This window comes from Syngnathus floridae, chromosome 18 (assembly GCF_059516105.1).
Source record: "Syngnathus floridae isolate MCC-2025c chromosome 18, RoL_Sflo_1.0, whole genome shotgun sequence".
Lineage (NCBI taxonomy): Eukaryota > Metazoa > Chordata > Actinopteri > Syngnathiformes > Syngnathidae > Syngnathus > Syngnathus floridae.
The window spans coordinates 4,489,727-4,515,297 of record NC_142430.1 but is presented as its reverse complement, the minus strand read 5'-3'; the positions used below and the strand labels follow the sequence as shown (position 1 = coordinate 4,515,297).

Genomic DNA, 25,571 nt, shown 5'->3' with positions numbered 1-25,571 from the left:
GACTCTCCGTGACAACCCAGGCTAACCTTAGCTCCTCCCTAACATATCAAGCTCTCAATTGAGATGTATGACTTTAATATACTTTGGAAAGCAGCTCATTTTAGTTTTGGTACACCCACATAAAATTCACTCAATCAGCGCTCTGATTTAGAAGTGGATTGATGATTTACATTTTTAGATCTACATTTTGTGTCGTCATGCTTGACTTTTTTTATATCCCCCACGAATCAACATTTATAGTGATTATGTGTCAGTTCTAAGTTGGGATCATTAAATTTGATCAGCCTGTATCAAGCATGCACCCAAAATGTAACTGGTGCATTGCTCATTTGATCTTCTGCTGTATTTACTGTACATGCACACATTCTTCACGGGCAGTGACAGCCCGAGGTCCACATCGTCCCCACCGTCAGCAGCCGGTTCCTCCAACCTTAATTTGGTTCTGACCTGGATGCTTTGCTTGGTTGGGTTTGAAGCCGCCATGGCCGAAAGCGCCGGTCAAGCTTGCTACCTTCAAAGTACTCTGCAGTTTCATGGTTGGAAATCTAAACCGACCGAGATAAGCATGCCTGCCCCGTTGTGTGTCGTATGGTTGACCACATAGTGGCCGCTATCATGTCCTTGAAAGCCCCTCTAAAGCTCATTACACTGGCAGTTTGTGTGAATTATTGGTTTGCAACATCCCTTGGAAACCAGCAAGCATGGCAAGAGAAAGCCCCGACCCGGATTTATCGCTTTCAGGCCACGTCTCAAAGCCTGCATCCTTCTGGAGAGATTTCGCAAGTGCTCCAAATGACAAGCAGGCGGAAATATTCAAAGAATTGTGGCAGGGCTATGATTTTGAATTGAGACCCCAGCCTCCCTAATATTTTTCCCACGGGTTACCTCAATCGCCCCGTGATTGCACATTTATCTTTTTTCCCCCCGAGTAGACCTTCCTTTCTTTCTCCTCCTGCCGCCCTTCTTCATGCTGTGTAAATCGCTTCTCCCCCTTTTTTTTTTTTTTTTTTTTACCTTTGATTTGTCTTTTCTATTTTGAAATTTCACAAGTCCCCCCCATCGGCCTCTTTTCCTCACCTACTCAGTTTGCATTTGAGCTCATTTTGGAAGAAAAAAAAAAAGCTTCGATGTCTTTACAAATACACTCCCCCACCACAGCAACTATTTGTCCCACCTCCTCATCGTCGTTTATTTCCCAGGAGACTGAAACACAAACGTGTTTTCAGTCACTTATTATATCCTTCATTTTGTGCCACACTGCTCCCTCTGTGCCTCCTCCATCTTGTTACAATCTTCCCTACCTACCGTCTCGTCCATCTAAAAACTCAGAAATGTAACATCAGGCCAGTGAAAATCTCCCAAGTCCTTTTATCTGCACTTTTGAATATCTACACTTCAAGCAGCTGTAAAAATCACACATCCTCGCTAACTCGATTACACGCCCGCCGTTCTCACGGTTTCATCATGCCGCGCCCCTCAACGTGACTGACAGCACGGAGCTACCGAGCTAAAGTTCTCCTGGAGCATGAAGGAAGTCACGGTTCAGATGTGTAAAATCAGTCTAGCCAGCTTTTGAGGAGATGCCTGTGAATGTGTCATCATCCTCTTTTACTACTTGGAGCTTCGCCCGGTGTAATTAATGCGGGCCCAGTTACATAATGTCAAATGATACCTTTTGCTCTACTGGGGTTCCGGCCATCATAGGATCAATGTTACTGCAATTTGAAATGAATCAATAAAAATGCCATGATATGTATGGCAAAGCAAATCATATTTTCAGCTTAGCAACCAATGCAACGGCTTACAAAAGACTGATCTGCGTGATATTGAGAGTTACATTTTGTAAACAGTGTCGTATTGATCGGCGTGATTCGCTTAAGTTCTCCCCGCATAGAACATCCCATTGACGCCTCGGGCCTTCTTCTCCGAACGCCTGCTTTATGGTCCGACCTTCTAAATGGCCTTCACTTAAACCACAGTTACATTATTTAAAGTCGCGCACTTTTCTGTTTAATTGCTGGACGTGAATTTTCTCGTCGGTGGTTGAATCGAACTCTGGCCTCTGCGCGATTTGTCACCATCAAGCCATTTTTACCTCATTTGCACGTTTCTATCCCTGATAATGAGCTTAATAACGCACTGGCCATGAATCTCCTGGTGCTTGAGGTCAGACTGTCTAGCTGTGTGAGTGAACTGTACCTCACCCACACAGACACTTCTCAAACTTCTTTGACTACTTCTTAACTAGGCAAATAGTTTCCAGAATTGGATCATCTTTGCAGTAATGCATGCTCCTAACACCGCTTTTGGTCTGGACAGCCATAATGGTAATTTGAACAAATAGCACACCATTATGCCTGCTAATAGCCAAATCCGAGAACATGTGTTGGCGTTGTTGAAGGAATAGCTGCTCGGTGAATAGAAAAGGACCTTTCGTGAAAGTAGGCCTGCTGACTTATATTAGTGGCAAATGCCATTCAGAGGTGCAGTGAAGTCAATTTTCCTTCAAATGCACAATTTAAGACAATGGCAGTTTTGGTGTTGGACATAAGAGATATTTTGAAAAAAATAATATTGGGCCTTATTTTTCTGCTGTTTGTTATGTTTTAATCCCATTTGTCGAAGCGTGCCGGAGTGATCAGTTAATCAAGCTCCTCACTGATTATTCAATTATAAAATCTTCACAGAAAAGCTCGTTGAAACGGGATAACTGTACGCCTGGTGGGATATTGAGGCAGAGTGGTGATTGCAATTACGGTTGCTTATTGACAAGATAATAGAGATGATTGCTTAAGTACCGCGTGTGTCTATAAATAAAAATCACCATTGTTTGCCTTTTGATCACATTATATAAGAGTCCCGAAAAATGAATGAGCCTCTTGCGCAATCGGCATTTGTGCCAGGGCTGCCCTGATTAATTAATCAGAAACTACAAAGTGAATTATTAACCAATCTTAGTATGTTGTCTTCATTTATTATGCAATACACATGTTTCACGCTTTTGAAATGATGACATTGTGAAGGTTCTCGTATTCCTGAATCGCTTGTGATGTTTTATGCATAGCCGAGACCTGCGCGTTGGAGAGTGTTTACATGCGGCGTGGAGAGAACAGAATGTTCAGCCCTGCTGCCCACTCTCGTTTCGTTTCTCGGGTCCAAATCCCCGTCGCTCGCGTTCATGCTGATTTAAGAAGTGACCAGAAAGAAAGAATATATAGTATATATTTTTTCTTTACCAGCATTGTTGCTGCAAAGTTTCTGACTTGATCACAGTCCACTCATTTCCTCAGCTATGCCTTTTTTCTCTTCTAAAACGTCTTGTTGCCGGGCAACATTAAGTTCTTCTTCAGAACTGCTATCAGGAGTGTTTTTCTTCCCCTGTGCCAGACTTGAATAGTGTAAAGCTGCCAGGAAATCCAGTGAGCATATGTGACTACGTTGGAGCGTCTCTCCCATTGACAGCTTCCCCTCTTGTGCTTATCTGAGCTTATCGTTTCTCTCTCTGAAGTGACATCCAGCATCATGTGTTTGTGTGCACATGGCCATTTCGAGGCCCTCGTATATCGCCGCATGTTTTTATGACAACATCCACTCTCCATTAGCAGTTTTACGAACTTGCCTGACCCTTTATTAGCAACATCATGCTTGTAGATGCAATTATCAAACCATCCAATTACATGCCGGCAATTTATTTTAGCTTGGAGGTCAAAATCTGAAGTGTCTTCGTAACACACTTTGAGTCCTTAATACCAATTATAATAATACTAATGTTTTAATCAGACTGTGTAAAAAGGCAGGACGTAAAAATAGCTCCGCCAGTGCAAACGTTCATAGGTTGAGGAGGTGTCTAACCATGTCTGGAAAAGGTTGACAGCAACATACATGTCAAGCTGTCCTCGCTCATACATGAGTTTTGTGTGTTAAGTGGTGCAGGCATACGCTGACAGAATTAGGCCCTAAGATGTTTTCTTTAAGCTCTGCTCCGCCTTCATGTTTAATATCCGCTGGCACCTACACTTGATGTGACGATGGACTGATTCGAGATGGAAGGAACCAAGGGATGATGCAAAGTCGTACCTGCAACAGTTGCTTCGCCGTCTCTCCGAGCGAGCGGCGTCACCTTTTTGCTACCGCGTTTCGTCTTCATGAATGTGTCACAATGTCCATTAGGGTTATTACTCCTCTGACATCCATGAAAGCAGTCAGGGTGTCCCTTCATGTGTTGGTAGAGCATGAAACTCACACTGGCACGCGAAGCCTAATCTGACACATCAGATTTGCACGACTGGCTTGCCGTCTCTTCTCCTGGCACGAGCCACTCGTATTTGTGTTGATAGTTAACCCACAGTATACTCAAACGACGCTATTAGCTCAAGCTAATCGGCAAGCTAAGACAACGCAATGCAGCTCTGCTTACCTCGTCAAGTTTTTTGTTACTTTGAATCTGTTACTCTCGTATTTTCACCCGTCAAACCGCATTGCAATTGTTGTAGCAGTTAGCGATGTTCCATATCACCAGCACAACAAACGGTTCTTTGAAGAGTGTCTTTTGAGTCGGCGCAATGAAGTGTCCTTGGGATTTGGATTTGAGATCAAAAGAAAAAGCAGTAGTTTCCATTTCAATTCAACTGGCGAGGGCTGTTAGTCCCAGTAAAACAGACCGTTGCCCAGGCTTTGTTGTGAGCCTTTGCTGGACTATCATTAGCCATGCTAGCTCGCGCCATGTGGCTGCATGCCGCTGCCTGCAGTGGTTCACACCATGAAGGACTTCTGAATGCGCTTGAGCTCATTTTCTTTGTTCACCGGTGAGCAAATGGCAAAATAACCATAAATGATTTATTTATTGTTGTAATTTATGTCAGTTTGTCTTTTGAAAGTCAAAACACTGTAAAAAAATTTTCAGGAACTTACACTGATAGCTATTTTCATTGTCAGATCGAAACACATCTTCCTGCATCATAGGATCCGCTTCTCGTCTGTGTGTGTTTAAAGGACGCCAAGTTTGTGGAGGAGAGGCGGAAGCAGCTGCAGTGTTACCTTCGTATGGTCATGAACAAAGTGATCCAGACGCTGCCAGACTTCACGACCCATCCCACTAAGGAGACCCTGCTGTCACTGCTGCCTTTTTGTCTGTATGTAGACACACATGCACAGATGCTACGAACAAATTAGATTCCAACTTGAAAATTGAACCAAATGACAACAGAGGTCAATAGTAGCAATCAATAAACCAGAAAGTTACACTTAACCAAAAGTAGAGTACGTAGAGTACATGTTCTGTGACACACACACACTCAAAACATGTCTGATTGCTCAGTGACCCACCTACCTAACCCTACCAGCAGCATCTCCAAATGACACGTTCTAGTCATTTCCTGTCAGCTTTCCACAACATTTTGCACTTACTGCAATCAGTCAGCGGGAAATGACCTGTCTCTGCCGTCTGACCGGAATGTTGACATCTCACTTAATGGCTAAAGCGGCAACAGTCATTGACAGTCATGCAGACTTGTCACTCTTGAAATTACCCAAACGCACTGTTATTAAAAGAAAACTTGGACATTTTGGACAGAACACCAAACTAATTCAGTTCTGGAATTTGTAACTTTTCAAACCATTCTGCATAATTTCCTCTATTAATTTGTGGCTTGGTGAGGGAGGGGGGAAAAAAGACCAGTCGGTTGTTAATTAAAAACAATATACCATTGTAAAAAAAAAAAAAAAAATTTAAATGAGAGGTAGCGATTAACCCAAATGCCTGACACTATTATTATCCAGTAGAATGGAAATGGGCCCAGAGGCCCTGCTAAACAGTGAAAGCACAGAAGTCTCAGGAGCTTCTCCCAACGAGAGGCTCTGTAATTATATCTCTTTCATATCTCCAAGCTCAAGCAGAAATGTTTATTTGATTGCAAACAGACCATGTGCAAAAGGAAATATCAAATTATTTGCTTGTAGCACACATACCTGATGCATTTGTGGTCAAATCATAGAACATGTTTTTTTTTTTTTTTTAATTAATGGGTCATGTGTATATTTTTTCAACAAAAAAAAATATACATCGGTTTCCTATTTTTTGTCCATTCATGTCATTGCTTAGCCATTCATCTTTAATTTTTGAATTTTATTTCTTGATGCACTTTAATTCACATATTTAACTTAAAACATGTAAATTGATGTATTTCTTATGTTGACGCTGCAGTCCCATGTTTTCATCAACTTGTCTGGCCTTTGGACTCTAATAATTTGAATGCAGCTCCATGGTGAGGTGTTTGTTTTATTCAGAACACAAGACTCCGCACTCGCTGGCTTGTTTCCTGCCTTATTGACTTGCTGTTGACGGGAAAACAAAGTGCTTAGGACCTTTGTTTTGCTGTCAAGAGCAGTTTGGGGCAGTTTGACTCCAGAATAAGGATGTAACCTTTCATTGTGCCAGATTAGGCAAGTGTGACTGTGTGTGCTGTGTGTGTGTGTGTGTGTGTGTGTGTGTGTGTGTGTGTGTGTGTGTGCTTGAACGTGCAAGAAAGAGGAAAAGGGAATAGTTTATCCGGCATGTACTATTTGCTCGAGCCCACCACTCCCTGTCGAGACAATCAATTAGATTGCGGCTTGTGTGTACCTGCTTGCTCTAATTATGCTTCCCTGCAGTCAAATGAATAACATTTCAGCCAGGCCTGGCAAAGCTGGCTCTCCCGCTCAATGTTCAAGTCAATACGGTGTCGAAATGCAACAGCAACAAGCTGGAGAGTAGAAATCTGAAGAATAGAGAATTCCCATGAATGATGACGTCGCATCCTTCTCTTATCTAAAAATACAGAGAAAATATTTTCCCTGTGCAAATGGGTATTTAAAAGGCTACTTTGCAATTCACTGAAAATGACTTTCCATTTTTGAAGAGGACATGTACGTGCTGTTTTTTTGTCGCTGCCATTTTTCCATCCGCAGTTTGTCCCTTTGTCAAAGCATCATCATCGTGCGCGGAAGGTGAAGGGTGACTGCTCGAGCTGTTAACGCGTCGCTAATTCACCGTGCTGCTTTTTCATTGCCATCTTTCATCCTCATCGTCATCTGATACTAGTTAGGGATCAAGGTTTGCTCGTAGCAGCGACGACGGTGACGCTGATATCATCACTGTGGCGAGGTTTGTGGAAGTGCTAAGATATCTGTTATGTCGTTGACTGTCAAGTTAATTGCAGATTTAACTGGTGTTTTCCTTGATTTGAAAAAAGCCAGCAGGGAATGAAATATGGATCGGCATCGATACCAGATATTTCACAGTATCGATACTCACGATTTTGGCCGATACCAGTTTTGCCAGTAGTTCCATGCAATCTGAAGGAAAATAATTTTACAGTAGGATTTACTGTCATTTTTTGTATCCAAAGTGCTTAAGTATCGGTTCTTGGTATCAAGACTTTTACTCATACTGGTATCGGTCTGAGAAAACGTGGTATCGGAACATCCCTAGAGTGAAAGGACTAAATTCAGATGGCACGTTCTGCTCATTATCGGATTGGTGTTGAAATGTATTGCATTGGCCAGTTATACTTCCTTTGTTAAACTGTTCAAAAACTCACTCCCATTTAATCTGATGTAAAAACTGATAAGCAGCTGCAATCAGCAAGCATTATCACGCCTGGCCAAGCATCTAAAGTTGCGTCATTATCTCATCTATCATATCAACATTGTCTTTTAATTAAAAGTTGTTAAATCGGATTTCAAATGGAAAATAGACCAATTATTTATGGGGATTTTGCTTAAGAACAGCTTTTTCTGTATAGTTTTCACTATAGTCTAGATTAAACAAAAGAAGTGTTCTGGCAGAAGAGCGACGATTCGGGCCAGCAGTTGTCTGTTTGAATAACAAACCTCAGCAGATGTTCATTTGAATCTTCTTGTCTTGTGGTATTTTAGGGATGCGCCCCAGACCAACGACAGTGGCCCCAAGACGCCCCGCTGCAAAACGTCATCCCGCTTCCCGAGACTAGGTCGCGGCCACCACCAGGAAGCCAGACCCGAACCCCAGAGTGGTGACCTCTAGCACTTCTAGATGTGTCCATGAAGACTTTAAGGGACCAAATCACTCTTACCTCACCTCACCTCAAGACTGCCACTATGAGATGCTGGCTTTTATTTCTTACTATGCTCATTTTTTGTAGTAAAAGTGTGTGTAGTCACAGTGCCTACCGTGTATAATTACAGCTGTGTTGATAGCTGCATCAGTGTGCTTCGTCATGATGCCCGTTAGATTTCAGCTAATCACGATTCACAATCGGGCGGAACATCGGCCTATTAGTCGGCCATTCATTCTGCCCAATTGGCTGGCAACCAGTCCAGGTATCTCGTGTGGAGCGCCAGGTAATGTATTCTTTCTGATTTTCCCTCCCGTATTTAATGAATTTTCAACAATTGGGGTTCTACACCACTGACACCCTAAGTAACCTTTTCCACGTCATCAGAGCCAAGAATCATTCCCCAAGTACAATGGCCTCTATAATGCCACGAGAGAAAGTCCCTATTTGAAGATTTTGGCTAATGTTTCCTAGCAGGATTTAACACAGCGGTGCATTTGCAAATGAATGTCATAAACACTTGAAGTGAAGCGGAGCTGTTTATTAGGAGTGCAAGGAGAGTGCCCATGACCCAACAAGTGTGTACATATAATAGGGTACAACTTGAAGCTTCGGGTCAAGACACCTTAGCTGCTCAATAAAGACAAATCATATTGGAAAGAATGTTGATTGTATTTATTTTATTTTTTTTACCCCCCACACTTGACCATATTATTTGTCTTTAGCTAAAAGAACTCAAGACCATTTAGTATGGTTGTTTTTGTTTCATACGCCCCCCACTGGTCAGTGTTTGGCTTGAGGTTGACATTGCTTACTAAAATTAAAAGTAAGATGGCCACCTCAGATGTGAAGTCTATAGAAAGGCAAAGAGGGCATTATAGCTTTTTTTATTCAGCCTTGCAGCATCGGAACACAGATTAATGTTCATCTTGTACTCGTACAGTTGTGCTGTGTGCGAACAAATGTTTTCTGTACTACATGTCACTTTGTGCATTCACCCATTTGTAGGTTCTCCGCGTGTCCTAGCCGTATCAGCGTCAGTGCTTTGAATTTCAACTCTATGCATAAATCTATAAAAATGTCCCGATGTAAATGTTCTGTAAATGACATCCCTGCAGCATCCCAGCGTGTCATTGAGCTTTAATGCAAAGATGTACACAAGACTATTTGTGCTTCCTTTCTATGTATGTGACTTTCAAGCATGATCGACTTAAAATTTTAAAGTGCTTGGAATGTCATAATTTGCCGATTGAATTTTTAGGGGTTCCCTTCTGAGCATTTTTTTTCCCATGTGTTCCAATAGCCGTCGGGTAGTTGTTACTCCCCGCAGTGCCAAACGGGATAAGCGCTATCAAAAATGGACGGATGGCTGGATCCATTTCCTTTCTGAAAAGTATATTTTCCCTGTCGCCTGTGCATTTTTTGTATCTCAGATTGCACTTGATCCTCCCTGCTGTGGTGCAAGGCGCACCTGCAGGCGTTCTCATCACACTTGCGGTTTGATCAAAAGCGCGCCTTGGGCTACTTTGAGCGCCCGTGATAGTTTTGTGATGACATGCACGCAGGGAGCACTTTAGTCACTGACCTGCGGGAAGCGATAAGGAAACAAAGTCAAATGAAAGACAGAACAACTTGATAAATGGGAAACATCGTAGTTTCTGAATTAACTTAAGATAACACAACAAACATATTGTCTATTTCAGAGACAACACTTTGTAAGCCGATTCCCAATTTGTTCAGCGGAGATGCAAGTAAAATATCATCACAAATGACTTCCAGTATTCCTTCAAGTGGAAAAAAGGTAAGTGTGATTCATTTGCTAAGTTTCTCTCATGAGTATCCGTAGCAGACATGTCAGCAACCCTTACTTGGTATTTTAAATAATATTTTGGAATTATTTTTACCAGAGTTACATTTGCATTTCATCTCAGGAAAACTATAAATAAATGCAGCAAGGACATTTTTTTACATGGTCCCCACATCATTTTGCTCTTTTTAACCACAGACGATGTGAACTTTACTTGAAGCAACAGGAAGGAGCCAGCAATCAATCTGGAGTCAATTGGGAAAAAAAAAAAAAGATGAAAGGGCCGGGCTAAATTCTCGGAAACAATCAATTTCCCAGCGGAGCATTCAAAGATTCCGCAGCAGGAGAGCCGGTTCGCTTTTGTGTCTCGCTCGTCGCTGATGAGCAGGAAATAAATATGCCAAATAGAGTTGTATAAGTAACAGGCTGTCCATTCTTCAACAGTAGATTCCCTTCAAATCACGAGGTTCCGCTCGAACTAGAATGGATATAAAACTGAGCGAGAATAGAAGAAAATAAAAGAAATAGAAGGGTAGAAAAATTATAGGTGGTGACGAGAGGAGGAGAAAAAAGAGAAAGTGTGTTGTGAATGATTGGAACGTAATTGGCAGGTCAAAACACAAGGTTGCTGTCACGTCGCCTCGACACACGGACCACCCAAAGGACAGCACAAGTGGCCATTACAAGTCAATAAGATTCCCGCTGCCGTCATTCAAGAGACAACGGCGGAAATTGTCCTCAAGTTCTCCCCCTGCTTTGCTGTGTTAAGTCCTGACATGTTTTTCTTGGACCAAAAAGTTTTAAATCCCAGAAAAACTATCTGGCCTTGCATATTTCAAGGCTCTGTTGCATTCAATGCCAGTAGGAAATATGGCCTCTCATATCTTATCTGCCAGTCAAAGCCATTGACCTCAACCTGGCCAGGCATAGAAATCTATCCTAGTCGCCACTTCTACACTTTTTACTGTGTCGAAATAGACAATGACGCATGGACTGCCGCCCTAAAAAAAAAAAAAATGCAAGGTCGGCTCAAAAGAAGAATAGACTATTTGTGCCGCAGAATTTATGTCCCCGGCATTGGATATCAGGCGAGGTTAATACCAGAGTGAACTGCGGTTTGGACAGAGCTGCTTTCAATTCACTAATTAAAAATAACTAAAGGAAAAATTTGAAATTCAATCAAATTGACCTATGATTATAAAAACGTACGATACCTGCTGTGCGATAAGGTCAAACAGCATATTGTTACTTTAAGGTTGAGCACAGCCGCCTCCACCCACCACTACTTTGAAATCACTGTACTACTTGTGCCATGCGAGAAGGTGACAGAAGCACTGAGTCATAGGTGCAATCTTCGTGATTAGCGAGACGCTATGCTAAGCTGTTGATGATCGCACCCTTTTCCAAATGTAGCTTCCCTCCTCGCCGACACGAGGCTTCCCTCCTCGCCATGCATCAGTCGTCTACACCTTTTTTATAATTGTATTCTTTCGGTTCCAGGCAGGGGTGTGAATTTTATTGTCTCTTCATGTGGACAAATGTTATGTGCGAACGTGAGTGGTGTGTTGGTGCTAATTACCTTTCTATTTGAGAGGTGTGACATCACGCCGTCTCAGGTTGCCTGCCATGTTTTACCTAGTCCGCACTTTTTCAATTTGGACGTCTCCTTGTTGAAATCCATTTTTGAGCGACTGTTTTGAGTGATATTCTCGCATATTTCTTAGAATCTGAGATTACTTGTTTAGTCATCTCATTCTGCTCATTTTTAGAGGTGACAGAACATCATAAGTTTTCTATTCATGAGATCAGCAAAGGTACAAAAGTAAGCTGGTGTTAAATTTGTTTATGATTGATTTTTCATTTCGTACCTGTGCTATCACAGCAAAATCTTTCGTGGAGTCACACACGCACACCGCTCTGAACTTGCACTCAAGTCGTATAAACATTTTTTTTTCCACGCCCTCGGGTTGCTTCAGGCCATGTCTGCGAATTATTGTTTCCCCGAAGCCGCTGTGATTCCCCGTTGTTGTAGCAACTCGAGTTGTGTGTTTGCAGCGAAGAGAAAAAAAACAGAATATAAAAGATGGAATGAAGTGCGACTGGGTGAGCGACAGGGAATAAGTGATTTTGTTACTAATGATGCTGGCAGCTTCCACGCCTCTGTTGAGTTGCGCGCGTTATGTAGCGGGAGCAATTAAAAATGAGCCGAGGTGCCGGGGGTTAGCTCCTGTTTGTGTGATCTGGATGATAGCCGTTGCCCCATCGTGAACGGCGACGTCTGTACTGCAACACCACGCTCGGGATTACTCAGACACATGGGGCCAAAGACAATTTGGTAATAGACATGTCAACAGTGACCGAGTTAGTTAGTAGAAAAATGGCGGCAGGATTGCAGTATGTGACAACTGGAGAATAATTCCACTGAATTGTAACGATTAGATCTGTAGAAATTAATCGATTAATCGGCAACTCATGATTAAATTCATCGGTCTTTGGTAATATCGCTGGAATCAATTTTGGAGTCATGTTTGCTAGTGGATAGGGATAAAGTCAGGATGGTGCCAGAAAGGGCCCCCGTCTACAGTGCCAGCGATGATTTAGCGATTCTGTTGGTTTTTCCAGCAGGCTGTCGGAGTTGTGTGGGTTGTGGAGTGTTTACTGAAGTTAAGTTTTTTTGGATTGCTTGTGTTAGGAGAGCGAGGTCTGTGCTGAAGTTGTTTGATACAGATTTTGTTGGAGGTCCACCCAGGGGATATTGTGACTTTCACAGTGGAAAATTAGAGAGTGCTGCTCTCTTATTTTCACGACAAGCTGGCCTCTAGACAGAGCTTGAGACTTACTTTTTTTTTTTTTACAGACTTCTGTATTCAGTCAAATGAAAGTGTGGAGTTTTTACTACAACAAAGAACTTGTGGCATTTCCACATGAAATTTTTATTTGCGTCAATTATGAGGATGTAGCAATGTTATTTTTCCCATTGTGACGATTTCTCTGAGTTATCAGTATTGTTGTTTCAGATGACACCGCGGTGGGCATTTGCGCTAGTCTTGAGCATCATTGTTCTTTTTATCCGCCTTTTGCTTTGCTTTTCAATCAGCCTTGACACAGCTCAAGAATTCAAGCTTGGAGGGGAAATCATGAACAGAAGCGCCATAAAAACAAGCAGCATTTAAAAGTACTTTATGGTTATGACTGAGTGGAATGGTTGGATTGTGGAGTGTGAACAGTAACTTTTTTTTTTTTTTTTAGAGAATAGTCAAGAAGAAATCGAGTAGTTTTCTGAGAGACAAGTGGAGTGGTCCAAAAATTTGGACTCACCTTTGTTTGAATGATTTTAAGAAATTCCGTTCGATTCTCTGGAATTCGACCCCCCCCTCCTCCCTCGGTGGAGCTCGTACGCTCGGCTCTCTCAGCCCTCCACGGCTCATTACGGCGAAGCCACAGTGCACGGCGCTGCCAAGGACCTCGGGAAGCTGTGTTTATCTCCAGAAGATTGAGACAGATTGAATATGTAAAGCAAGAAGCAAGTAGAATCCCATCACACTGATTGCTTTAGACCAGCTGAGAGGCTCAGATTGATTCCAACAGTTGTCGGAGAGGGACAGCACAAGCAGCGTGTGTTTGTGTGCACCGCGCCAATTTATATGCATTACATCCGCTTGTCTCATGCAAAGCATTAGAAGACAGGGCAGACGATGGTTTGCAGGTGGTGTTTGGAATCGTGCTTGCAGCCAAGAGAATTCTTCATTTTTAATGACACCACTCAAGGTGACCAATTATTAACTTTTTGTTGGTGCAAGATTTTTAAATTTTTTTTTTTTTTAAAGAGAGATCGTTTCTTCATCCACAAGGGAAATTCACTGCTTGTCCTACTTCTTGAGTATGGCAGCATTAGATTCCATTCAAACACAGTCAACAGCAATGCACAGTTATTAATTGGGAATTTGTCTGAATGAGGGGAGGCTTAGGAGGCGGGCAAATCTGCTGGCCTAATTAATGGAATTTAATTTCCTCGCAGGCTCACGTGACTCAAACCTCGATGGTGCATTTCGAAGTGGGGATGATTCATTGGACAACAAACCTGATGTAGTAGTGCCACTGGTCTGATATGCATTCCACAAAGTCAATCTGTAATTGAGTTGCTAATTGCCGTTTTTCAAGAAATGTTTTGTTTGAACAAAATGGGTTCAATCTCCCTTGGTAATTTGTTTGCTTACCAGAGCGGAGAAAATGTGCTGCAAGTCAATCGCTGGATTGGGCATTGTTGGCTACTTCTGATTTAGGTGTGTGTGGGTTAGATGGTGGTGTGGGTGGGGTATGATTAGTGTGTGTGTGTTTTTGTGTGTGTGTGTGTGTGTGTGTGTGTGTGTGTGTGTGTGGGTGGGTGATGCAGGCGTTGGCAGAGGCTGTCTAAAATAAAACAATGGCGTCTGAAAGAAAGAGGAAAAAAAGGTATCACTCACTCTTAACTGAAAAATTTTCCATTTCTGCTTATGTGGCAGGATGCAAAAAAAAAAAAAAAAGAGGGATTTGGTTCGAATTAGTCATGGATTACACATCTATTTTCGAATCATTTGTCCACTCAAAATGTGTTGCATGCTAAAATGAAGTAGGCCTTACTAGGTGAAAAGCTGAAAAACAAATATTTGAATGAAAAAAAAAAGTGATGCTTCCCCAGAGACAAATCAAATATATTCCTGATTTTTTTATGTCACTTTGAAAAGAAAAGAAAAAAAAGCTTGCATTTTTTCACTGCAACTCCAGAAGCGCTCAGAGCACCTGTTTTGCATCCTTCAAACCCCCTTTGAGGGGCCAGTTTCCATAGAAACAAGAACTGGGAGTGTGGGAAAAAAAAAATAATGGTATCCCTTCTGTTATACAAAGGAAAAACCTGCAATGGTCACAGACTTGTTGCTTAACTTTGTGTCCTTGAGAAAATCCTTCCAAAATTTCTCCCCACTTCTATTTAACATCTTCATTTCCTTGACCAAATCCTCTGTTGCTCTTCCACCCACTTTGTCATTTTTCACTTGTCACCCACTCACGATACATCTGTCCGCACGTCGATGAATCGGTCCTCCTGTCATGGATCAAAGTGCACAAAGATCCTAGTCGCAATTGTTGTCATTTGTCCACCTGTCAGAGTGAGCGCTCTCACCATATCCTCCCACTTTCCTCCTCTCCTCTGCTGCCCTTGACGAAAAAGACAACAATCGGAAAGAACGTCACAATGGACAATTGCACTAAACTTTGAAAGTATTGCTAATTCTAATCATTAAATTCAAGATATATTCAGCGCTCGAGGAGGAAATTAGTCGCACTTAATCGGATAATGTCGTAATGGGCTGTAATGTGTGTCTGATTGTAATTTTGATGTCAGCACGAGAAACATGACAAGGACTCTTGTCTGAAAAGTGTTGAATCCATCAAGGATGGCTCAAAAATGGTTTCTCAAGCTGCCATGCTTGAGTAGTCACATTTATTTATAAAGCTAGATTAGAAATGTATTGTGGTGACATCAGTCCTGGAACTTTTCTGACATTTTATTCAGTGCAGTAGGGCGAAACTCTTTTGGATGAGCCCGGCATTTGGCACCCAGGTGGACAAGACCACCATTTGGTCACGCAGTGGGACAATTAGATAAATGACACTGGCAAATGGGCTCGGTGGCTTGGAAAGTTGTGGAATTTCAGAGAAGGACAAGCAGGGTGGAGATAGCTGGAATTACAAGTTTGCTTAGAGGCTTCCTGGAAAGAGCCGTCGTCAGGTGTGCCAAATAGAGCAGAACGGTTGGCCCAGCCATTTTTTTTGAGCCTGGATCAGCACAGCCTGGCATTATGCTGATGTAACCTGCTGCCACTTCTAGCGATGCGAGACGGGATTGGAGAGATTGTATTTTCGGAATTGTGTATGCAAAAAGAGGGGAAACCAAGCTAGTAGCATTTTGTGAGATCCTATATTGAAATACTGCAGCATTAACAAATGAGAGCAGAGTTGTTGCCATGTTCCTGACCCATCTCTTTCATTGGCCCATTTCAACTCCATGCAGCGCATTCACTTGCCTAATTACCCACTTGTGACTTCTCCTAATTGGCTTCGTACACTGGTTCAATCAGCGAGAGTAGCGTGATTAAGAGCGCCACTACAAAGTTAAAGACAATGACAAGCAAGAGCATGGAGGACTCACTATATCATCAATTCATCCGTTTAGCAAATGACAACAAAGTACTCGTGACATTTCAAGCCGCCCATCCGCACATGAGTACTTAATGATCCGCGTCAAAGCGCACTTTTATGAAGGAATGTGTCCAAAAGTTTGCTCTGCCTCTGATTTATTCATCGGGCGTTGTACGATAAATATGGAAATACCTCCTGGCCTTTTCAGACCACAGCTCAGGGGGATCACCCAGGCAGAATATGAATTTAGATCCACTGGGTGGTAATGTCTTGTTTGAAAGTAGGATCATGATAGCTTGTTAGAGGGTTCTCACCGATTGCTGGAATTAGATATTTGCTTCATTCCATTTTATATACTTGCGCAGAATTAGTCATTCCCTTCTCTTATAATTTATATAGAGCTGTCATATATCAAAATTTCTGTCTGATTGATGCTGTTTTTTCCCTCATCTCTGGTGTACCTCAGGGTTAGACTGTAGGGCCACTAATATTTTCTTTCTTTAGAAATTCCTTGGCTATGTAAGCTTTCATGCATTATTCAAATTGCTAATGAGAGTGAGATTCTTTGACCTTGTAAGTAACATAGCAGCCAACGATGTTAAAGTACAGTCAAGTAACCACCGCGAATATCTAAACACAAAACTGAGAGGGGAATTATACATGAACTACTTAATCGGCATATATTTGTTAGTGTTCCGGAGAAAGGCTAAGATTTTTTTCCCCCCTTCCACTTCAATTTAGAAGCGATCATTTGCATATTAGAATTGTTTGGCCTTGGTGGTTGTCTGCTGAAGGCCAGTTTTTCCAAGAACATTGTAATAGTTTTATGCAAAAAAAAAAAAAAAAGGATTTGCTTGTCATGAGGAGTACTTCTTTGAACTTTTTTTCGTCATGTCTGCGAAAATAATTCTGATGACATCTCTAGGGTACAAGTTATGTTTTTTAAAGACCACAAAGAGAAAAACATAAACCACCATTATGCATTTAGAAAATCTCCTAAATTGCCGTTGTTTATAAATTTGTAGACGACACATCCGACCCACTTGAGAACCTCACTGAACCTTTTCCCCAGTGCCTGTCTTCAAGTCATCTTCCAAGAACTTATTCTTCTCATGGATAGTGTTGCATCACGGCAGCCTGTCTCATGTTCATCTTCCTTAGCTACACTTGTCTTTGCAATAATCCCACAAAAAGTATATTCCCTGCAGTCATTTGCATTCTACGTTCAGGCGTCTGTGTCTCCTGCTTTTCTTCTCCCAACACATCTTGCCAGATGTCTGTGAATGAATTACTGCCGCGAACGCTCGCTGGGTAATGTCGTGGTAGTGCTTATTTCACAAACCTCAGGCAAGTACTGTACACACCCGCTCTTTTGCCTCTGAGGTACTGGGAAAATAAATTCCGTGTGTAATAACGGCAGTAATGCCGATCGGTGTCCTGCGGGAGCGCCGCCTTGCATGTACTGTACATCAAAGCGATGATGCACAGATTGGCATCCAGGCGGGCCGCATATAGAACCGGTCTTTGGAAAAAACTAGTTCCCATGTGAGCGTCCTGGATGAATTGCACGCTAGACTGAGTTTCTCAGCTTTCTGGAGGACACTTTGATTGAGATCAAATTGTAGAAACCAGATTGTGTTTGTTTGATACGTATATCAAATTTGAATGGATGGTTATCGGCACTTTATCTATTCCGTAATCCACTTCACCTCCGCCTTGCGTGTTATCTCTTTCTCGATCTCGTCATCAAGCCGTAGTTACGCACAAATTCTCCTTTAGATCAAAGTGACTAAGAGCGATGACGGATATCTGTGGCCAAATTGCGGCGACGCATCACGCTGCGCCGATTGCGCCGCATTTCATCATGCGTGCGCCTCATCGGTGTCAGTCGCCGTCGACTCGCAGATAGATCTTTAGCGCCGGCCCGACGGGAGTTGTTGACTGATTGGTCACGGGTGCGTTGTTGATTCCCTGAGCTGTCAATGGAGCCAGCTTGACGGGCAGCTCCGAATTCGACTCCATAGAACCCAAACAAACGGTGTCCTCCATTTTAAAATGTGAGAATATAATAGTTGAATATAATAAGTCCACATCTCTTAGCCTCCAGACTTTGCTACATGCCTGCTCTACGTGTTGGAGTCAACAGTCGAGTGTCAGGTGGGTTTCACTTCACAGGTTAACCCGATAACCCGCCAACCACCCTCCCAGGACTTCCTGTCACAATCAATTACACCACCTGAGGCTGTGTGTGTTTGTACGCTGAGGCGAGGGAGAGAATGTGCAAAGTGCTGTGACATAGATACTGTGCTTGAAGGGAAGGGAAGAGAAGAGCCTGATGAAGGTTTGCACGGAATATTATGTGAGCGCCGATGAATGTGCACACAGACACACACAAGGGGACGCCTCTCGGAGGAGCGCGAGGGGAAAAAAAATATGCCGGCAGAAAGTTAATGTGATTTCCTCCAGCGCTTTTGAAGTCCCGGCTGCATCATCCCGGCCGTGCGTTTGACCTGCAAAGCAACGTTCATGTGTCACATCTCGACGATCAAAAAAGGTGCTCGAGACTGATAAGGAGAACTTCTGTTAGCCTTTGACAGTGAAGAATACCCCCTCGTTGGAAGAACAAAAGCCACGGTAACCTTAGATCTGATAAAAAAAAATTTTTTTTAAAATGCAGCGTTGTGTGCATACCGAAAAGTCAGATTGGTTCAGTTGGCTCGGGTCGCCACGGCGATGATCCGACAGTGGTAGTGCATTTAACAAGATGGCTGCCATTGTTGAGTTTGAATGCAAGCAAGTGAAAAGTCCAAATATTTTTATTCCAATTTCCACAAGCCAGTGCTTCCGTTTCTACCCCTGCACTGTAAAATATTGCCGACTTTATATGCTATGATTTCTGCTGTCACTTTCTCACTGGTCCGTGTCTTTGGACCATGAAGTGAATGGTCTCGGTTGGTTTCTGCTGAAAAGTAAAAGAACCTTTCAGTCTACGTTTTGTTGGATTTTGTCCACAATTTAGGGAGCGCGCTATCTGCGCCTCACGGCAAAAGCCATTGCCAATCACCTGTTATCCAACTTACTCACTGCGTGCTCGTTTGATTTCTTCAGATTTAGGAAAATGCTAAGACACTGAAGCAGAAATTAGACTTTCACAGGTTGGTTGAGTTCAATCACAATTCTTGTTCAGAAAGCTGTTTTCAGGAAAGTACAATACAGCGCTGGGCCTTTCAAGAGCGGAAAGTCTCCATTCAGAAAAGGCAACGTTCAAGGTTCTTTGGTCAGCTTATATTCAGTTGCACATGCCAGTGTGGGCCTAGTTTGATGGGTGATGAGTCTTTGGGGTGGGGCAAGTTCGCAGGAGATTCTGATTCCATGGGAGTGGGTGCTGGTTCGGTGAGAGCTGGCTCCGTGGGGTTGGGTGCTGATTATGGGTGATTCGATGTGTGGGGGCTGTTTTCCTTTCTATCTTTCAGCCTTGACGATCATCTTTGGCTGGGCTGTCTTCCTCTGGCACCTGCTGGTTTTATCTCCAAGTGACCTTCCTGTAAAAATTCTCCTCCAATCTTGCACATCCACTGTTCCACCTCATCCATTCATCATACTTTCAATTTTGTCATTTTGTACGGAATTATGTGAGCTTTTGGCTGTGACATCATCTATTTATTAATGTTCCCTGACTATGCAAAGTTTGTACTCACCACTTACCATGTTTTTGTTTGTTTGTTCTTTTGCTCTCCATGTACTTGCTTACGTCATCATATTCTTTAAGTTTAATCATGCTTTCAACCATATCTTTTCTTTGTTAGGCAAAATATTTCCCTCTGTCCAGAACGTTCAGTAGTAATCGAAAACTGGCGTCTAGCATTAGTCAAAACATAAGATACAATCAAGTACTGAACATTTTTAGACGACTTTGGCAGTGTCCGTCATTTAGAAAATCATCAGGCATGCATTAAACAGTTCCTTAAGGGTCATTAAGCTATTCAGGCAATTTATAAAAAAACATTTGTTATTTCAAAGTGCTCAGAAATATATATCAGATCATAAAGTTATAAAAACCTTTCTCATTACCACTTATCAAAAATGTCTAGTTATGTCTTCTTTATTGATTTGGTGTGTAGGTATAATTGTATGCTTAAAATGTTTCTTTTATTGATTTAATATGTGAATATACTTGTCTGCTTATGTACTTTATTCAATGAGGTTTGAGCATATCTGTTTTTGTAGCTAAGCAGGACTTTTTGTATTTCGACCCCATTCCTTCAGTTTCTATCCGGATAAACTGTAAAAAAAAAAAAAAAAAATGGTAATCAAGTGACAATGGTGACATGCTGTTTTATGTGATAATTATGATATAGTAATTGTCATCACAGCACCCTGTCTAAATAAACGTTAAATGAAGCGTATGATGTGTCGCAATATCCTTTAATTTGCCTCACCTATTTATGCAGCGCTTAGAGTTAATGATGCCATCAACTGATTTGTTTGAATTTTTCAATCTGAAGTAACATTGCAGGGTTTTTTTTTCTCGTATTCATCCTTTAATTAAAGGCTACATCGGAGTCCGTGTTCAAGAAACGCGAGAATCCTTGATTTCGTACGTGTCTGCCAGTCCGCATTAGCACACGCGCACACTTGGCAGGAATTGACAACATCCCCTACAAGTCTGTCAGTAGGTGGTTTAGCAGACCCATGACAACACAAAACAAATGCTTTCTCCTCCTTTTTTTTTCTTTTCTCCCATTGCCAGACAATTACAAAATGACACTGACAGATTTTGCTGCTTTTTCCCCCAGCAGATGAGATTTGCTGCTTTTTGCCATTAATCAAAGCAATATCATCCAATTTGTATTCCATAACTCTGCCATATAAAAAAGATCATCTCAATGTAGAAACATCATTTTCTCCAGCACAGCATAAATATATGTATGTCTGTAATATTGCCTTTAATTATTCGGAGTGAATTCAGACGATTTGAGTTGAATAATGGTTGTGAATATTTCTTGCTTTACAGTCATGCACACAAAAAAAAGAGCATAAAATCAGCTTGCTTATGGCTTTTATGTCTATATAATAAAGAGCATATATAATTGAGATGGGAATTCTATAGTACTTAGCTGGACTAGCGACTACAGACCGAGACACAAAATAGTGGCTAATCTCTTCAACTCGGAAAATGGTGGCTCTCTCCCAGTAGTAAATAGTCATCTCTCTCAAGTGCGGCAGAGACCCGGGGATCAATAAGAATCCCAACGCAGACAGACACATCATTCTGCTGCCTCACTACCGCAACAGGTTTAATATTAGACTTTTCTCATAAACGTAGGTCGGGGTTGGGTGGGGCTTTGAAATGAGTAGACCGATTGAGAATGACTAATCTAATCGGAAGTTCCGCCTGTATGTGTGTTGGAAAGAGAGAGCGAGAGAAAGCCCCATCTGCATTATTAGTATATGGCAGCATTCCAATCTAAAATGGCTTTAGCTAACTGAAAATTATTTGCGTTGCCATAGTGACAGGTGTGTGTGTGTGCGTGTGTGTGTGTGTGCGCGCGTGTGTGTGTGTGCGCCGAAGCCGAAACGATCCACACATTGCTGCAGTTTGCATCTTCACATTCCGAAACAAACTCATTGCTGATCGATGAGCTATATTCTCCGCTCTCCTCCATAAAAATTATAATTATCTATCCAGCGGAGACACAAAGGCTGAATCCATTTTCCTGTCCATTTTGACTTTTTTCGCCATTTACTGCAAATTTGTACGAACGTGAGTCTGCGCCGTGTAATTTATTATTTGATATAACAAATGTCACACACACACACACACATATAATTCATAATTGGACAATACAACAAAAGTGCGCAGGTGTGTGAGGTCAGCCATTTTTTTATATCCCCCTCATTAAAACTGAGAAAGTCATACTCATTAAAAGTTATGCTGTCTGTCTCCTCTGCTTCTGTACGTCCTTTTCTGTGTTCTTCTCAATTTGCAATATATTTTTTTTAACAGTCACTCATGTTCTTGTCTGTGACGATAATGTCAAGGCGGATGCCGTCTAGACAGCATAAAGATTGTCGCCGGACGTTCCGAAGCGTCAAATGAGAATTGTTGAAGCAATGAAAATTGCGAGTCGTCTCTCTCTAACAGAAGAAAAGCCGACTAAAGTTAATCATGTATTTACTGCTCAAAAAGTTACAATAGTAGTGATAAAAATGAAGGCTAGCACAATCTGACTCGTAACTGCAAAAAAAACATTTTTAGAGGCACTTGGTTTGGCAAAGCTGTTTTTTTTTTCCAACTTTTTTTGTGTTCCATAAAAGTGGGTCACGACTTACAATAGCAAAATGCACTGCTTGTCCCCGAGTGACAACAGTTGAGAAGCGCCGCACTAGACTTTTGATAATATTCCAAATGCCTGTCTTAGTTTCTCGACAATATTCACAGATAGTTTGAGTGCTGCTGTAGAACAGTAAAAAAAAAAAAAACTGGCCAAATCCTATTACGTTCCCCCACTGCTTCGCAGGGACTACAACGACCCAACTACAAGACATAGTACGACTTGCGGCAGTTGTCGTGACGACGACGTTTTGCGAATCTTTAACGTCTAATTCCAATCGCACCGACTATCCGATTCTATATTAAGGGCGAGCAAATGGACGCAGCGGGAGCAGAATGAGGCCTCTCATTATCACTGGCACTGACTGCACTTTTACCCCGGCTACTGGCAAAGCTCATTAAAGTATCCAACAATGAAAAGTCACACTTTGCATTGTCAGATTCCTTCTTTTCTTGTTGCCGGTGTCCTAACGAAAACTCAATTTAACATGTGGTTCTCTCAGTTCCTGAGTTGAGACTCGCCATTTATGAGCCAAATGAGGCTAACATTGAAAATGTCAAATTTGAATTCAAAATTTTTTTTTTTTTTTTGTGTCTTTGTGATCAAGTGTCTGTACTACCTGAGATTTCTTGGTTGATTGAAATAATGAGCGCCCCAAGAGGAAGCCAATTTGGTGTTAGCTGTTCTTTTCCGTGTAACTGCCTCAACTATTGATTAGACTCAGTGATCCCGCTTTGTAGTGAAGCCTAAGCAGACAGACGGACCGGACCGCCCCTCTGCTTTTTTTAATAATATGATCTATACGTGAAGAGATTAAAAAAAAAAGACGTTAGCTTGCGTTTCTATTTCTCATGAAACTTGTGTTTGTTTGTATTTACATTTGAGTGAAATCCCTCTCGTCCGCCTATCCCCTAATCTCTACCGACTCCCAAGTGAGCTAATGGAGCTTACTGACATTTAAATATCCCAACTCCTCGCCCGGAATATCAATTAGGGCCGAGGCGACGCTCGCAGCTTTCTCCCGCCGTCGCTCTCCCGCCGCGCTCGTCACTCCAGCGGGCCCCGATTGTGTCTAAGTTTGAATCGACTCGAGGTACTGATCCATTATTGTTCTGCGGGCGGGTTTGGGTAATCTGGTTTGATTCAATTTCAATCTCTCAGCTTCTCGCCGCTCGCGCGTGAAAATAAGTTGAGCGGCATGCAAAGAGTACAATTTGAGGGCTTTGAGTAACGAGCAGTGGGGAAAAGCGAGCCTCGCATAAATCTGCATACATAAGCCAATGTAACCACGAGCTTGCTGCAATAAAGCCATTCATCGTCTCTTTGTCAAGACACTCTGTCAACTCACCGTTCTCCGGCCTGGCATGAAAGTAAAATTATTACATTATTCATTAAATTTATTATGGTGTAGATTGAAGCGCGATGGAGCCACTTTGTGTTTTTCATCTCGCGCACACTGAGACACTCTCACATATGCTAATTTGGAGACAGAAACACTTCAACAGTTATTCTTCCCTCTGCTAGATTTATATAGTCAATTCAAACACAGTGGGGAATTTGTGGAGCCCCACAGCAAAGCAGTTCAAAAGTTATCAAAACGACTCCAGTGTATGTTTGGAAACTCCAGATTTGGTTTGGAGTCTCGTCACCAAACGGATCGCGCTTGAGGCTCCGGTAGATGAAATAACCAGGTGTCCCAATATTTTTGTGTATTATTTGAGTGAATTTGCTGCAGTGGAGTCTCTGAATGTTTATTTTTCATGAGTGGTGATGCTTCTCCACCGTCAACCAGCATCCAAACAAGGCAGATACTGTACAGACAGAATAACAAAGCCCAAAGTCAAATCTTTTGTGTTTCATACAATTCACCATGCAGCTCCTCGCGTTGTTGTTTTTTTTCCCTCCTTTTCTTCATCTTTCCTTCCTCTTCTCACATTCCTTCTCACTCCTCACCAAGTCACCTCTCCTTCATCCGTCCATCCTCCCCTCCCTCGCCCCTGCTATCTACAGTAGTTGCCTTGGTAACAATACAAAGAGATTTTCTTCACAGCGCTGTCACCGTGGCAACGGTTGGCTTTCCTCCAGGCGTTTTTTTTTTTTTTTTTGGAAGTGCGCCGCCCTTCGGTCCACTCCAGGCTGCTTGTGGTGACCGCTGTGTAGTCAAGGCCATCTATTAGCTGAGCTGGATGTCACTCTTAAGTACAGACAGGGTGTCGACACTCCAAGCTGATTGGTCCGTAGTTGTCAAACTAAAATCCAAAGCTTCGTTGCTTTGTTTCAAGCTTGGCTGCAAGTGGTTATCAAAGAGGCTTTTGTCATTTGTTTTCTTTTTTTTTTTTTTTTTTTTTTTTGCTCTTTCACTCTGCACAAGCCAATTGAAAGTCTCTGATGCAATTTGAGGGGGGAAAAAAAATAAAAAACAGCTCGGAGTCACAAGTCCACAGAGACTGTGTTCCTTTTTCATATCTTTCGGATGATTTTGATCTGCTTTAGTTAAAAAAAAAAAATACCATGAAATTCTTTTCTCTTCATGGTGTGACCTTTCCCACTGATTTGCTTTGTTACTCAGCAGCAGTTGACCGACTGCTGACTGATCACAGATGATGAAGGCCATATTATTTGGGTCAGGAGGCGAATATTTGTCAATGTCACTTTGTTCCTGATATTTTCTTGAAGCTTTTTCACAACATGACGGTCAGTAAGCACATTAATTTGTCTTTCAGTGATCCATTTCCTGTTGGAGGAGGCCAAAGGGAGACCTGCTGATGAACCATCTGGCATGCAGGTGGATCTCAGCCGTAGTTTGTATGTTTATCTGTCGGCGTGTTCCAGTCTTATTATGTTCGTCTTCACTCTTGCCCCGAGGCAGCTTCTCGACCCCTGAAGGCAACGCGCTTGCCTCCCTCGTTCAGCAGGGAGCAGTAAAGCTCGGTTTTGTCACTATTACCCGTTTCTCACTATCAACACAAGGAAAATGAGGACTACAAAGCAGAATAAGTCAGCATTAAACATGTGGTCCAGTCAATCCTTTTGACAGGATGACTCGCTGAACTTTTATTCCAGCACCTCCAACTTTGCATTTGACATTTTAAATCCACGGCTTGCTCTCAGTAAAAGGCAGAAAAGCTGCCGAGTGTGTTTGTTTGAGAAATGCCTAAAAGAGGCATAAGACAAATTATT

General features: G+C 42.1%; 1 protein-coding gene across 1 annotated transcript in view; it reads left to right on the top strand.

Annotated features, from left to right (window-relative positions):
- The window catches only part of snx29 (sorting nexin 29), a 45,253-nt gene extending 36,518 nt beyond the window's left edge, over window positions 1-8,735 (top strand). The window contains exons 20-21 of the mRNA XM_088359171.1: window positions 4,993-5,132; window positions 7,915-8,735. Coding sequence (XP_088215297.1) covers window positions 4,993-5,132; window positions 7,915-8,041 — 267 coding nt within the window. The 3' untranslated portion in view covers window positions 8,042-8,735. The remainder of the gene's footprint in view (window positions 1-4,992; window positions 5,133-7,914) is intronic.
- Window positions 8,736-25,571: the final 16,836 nt, after the last annotated feature.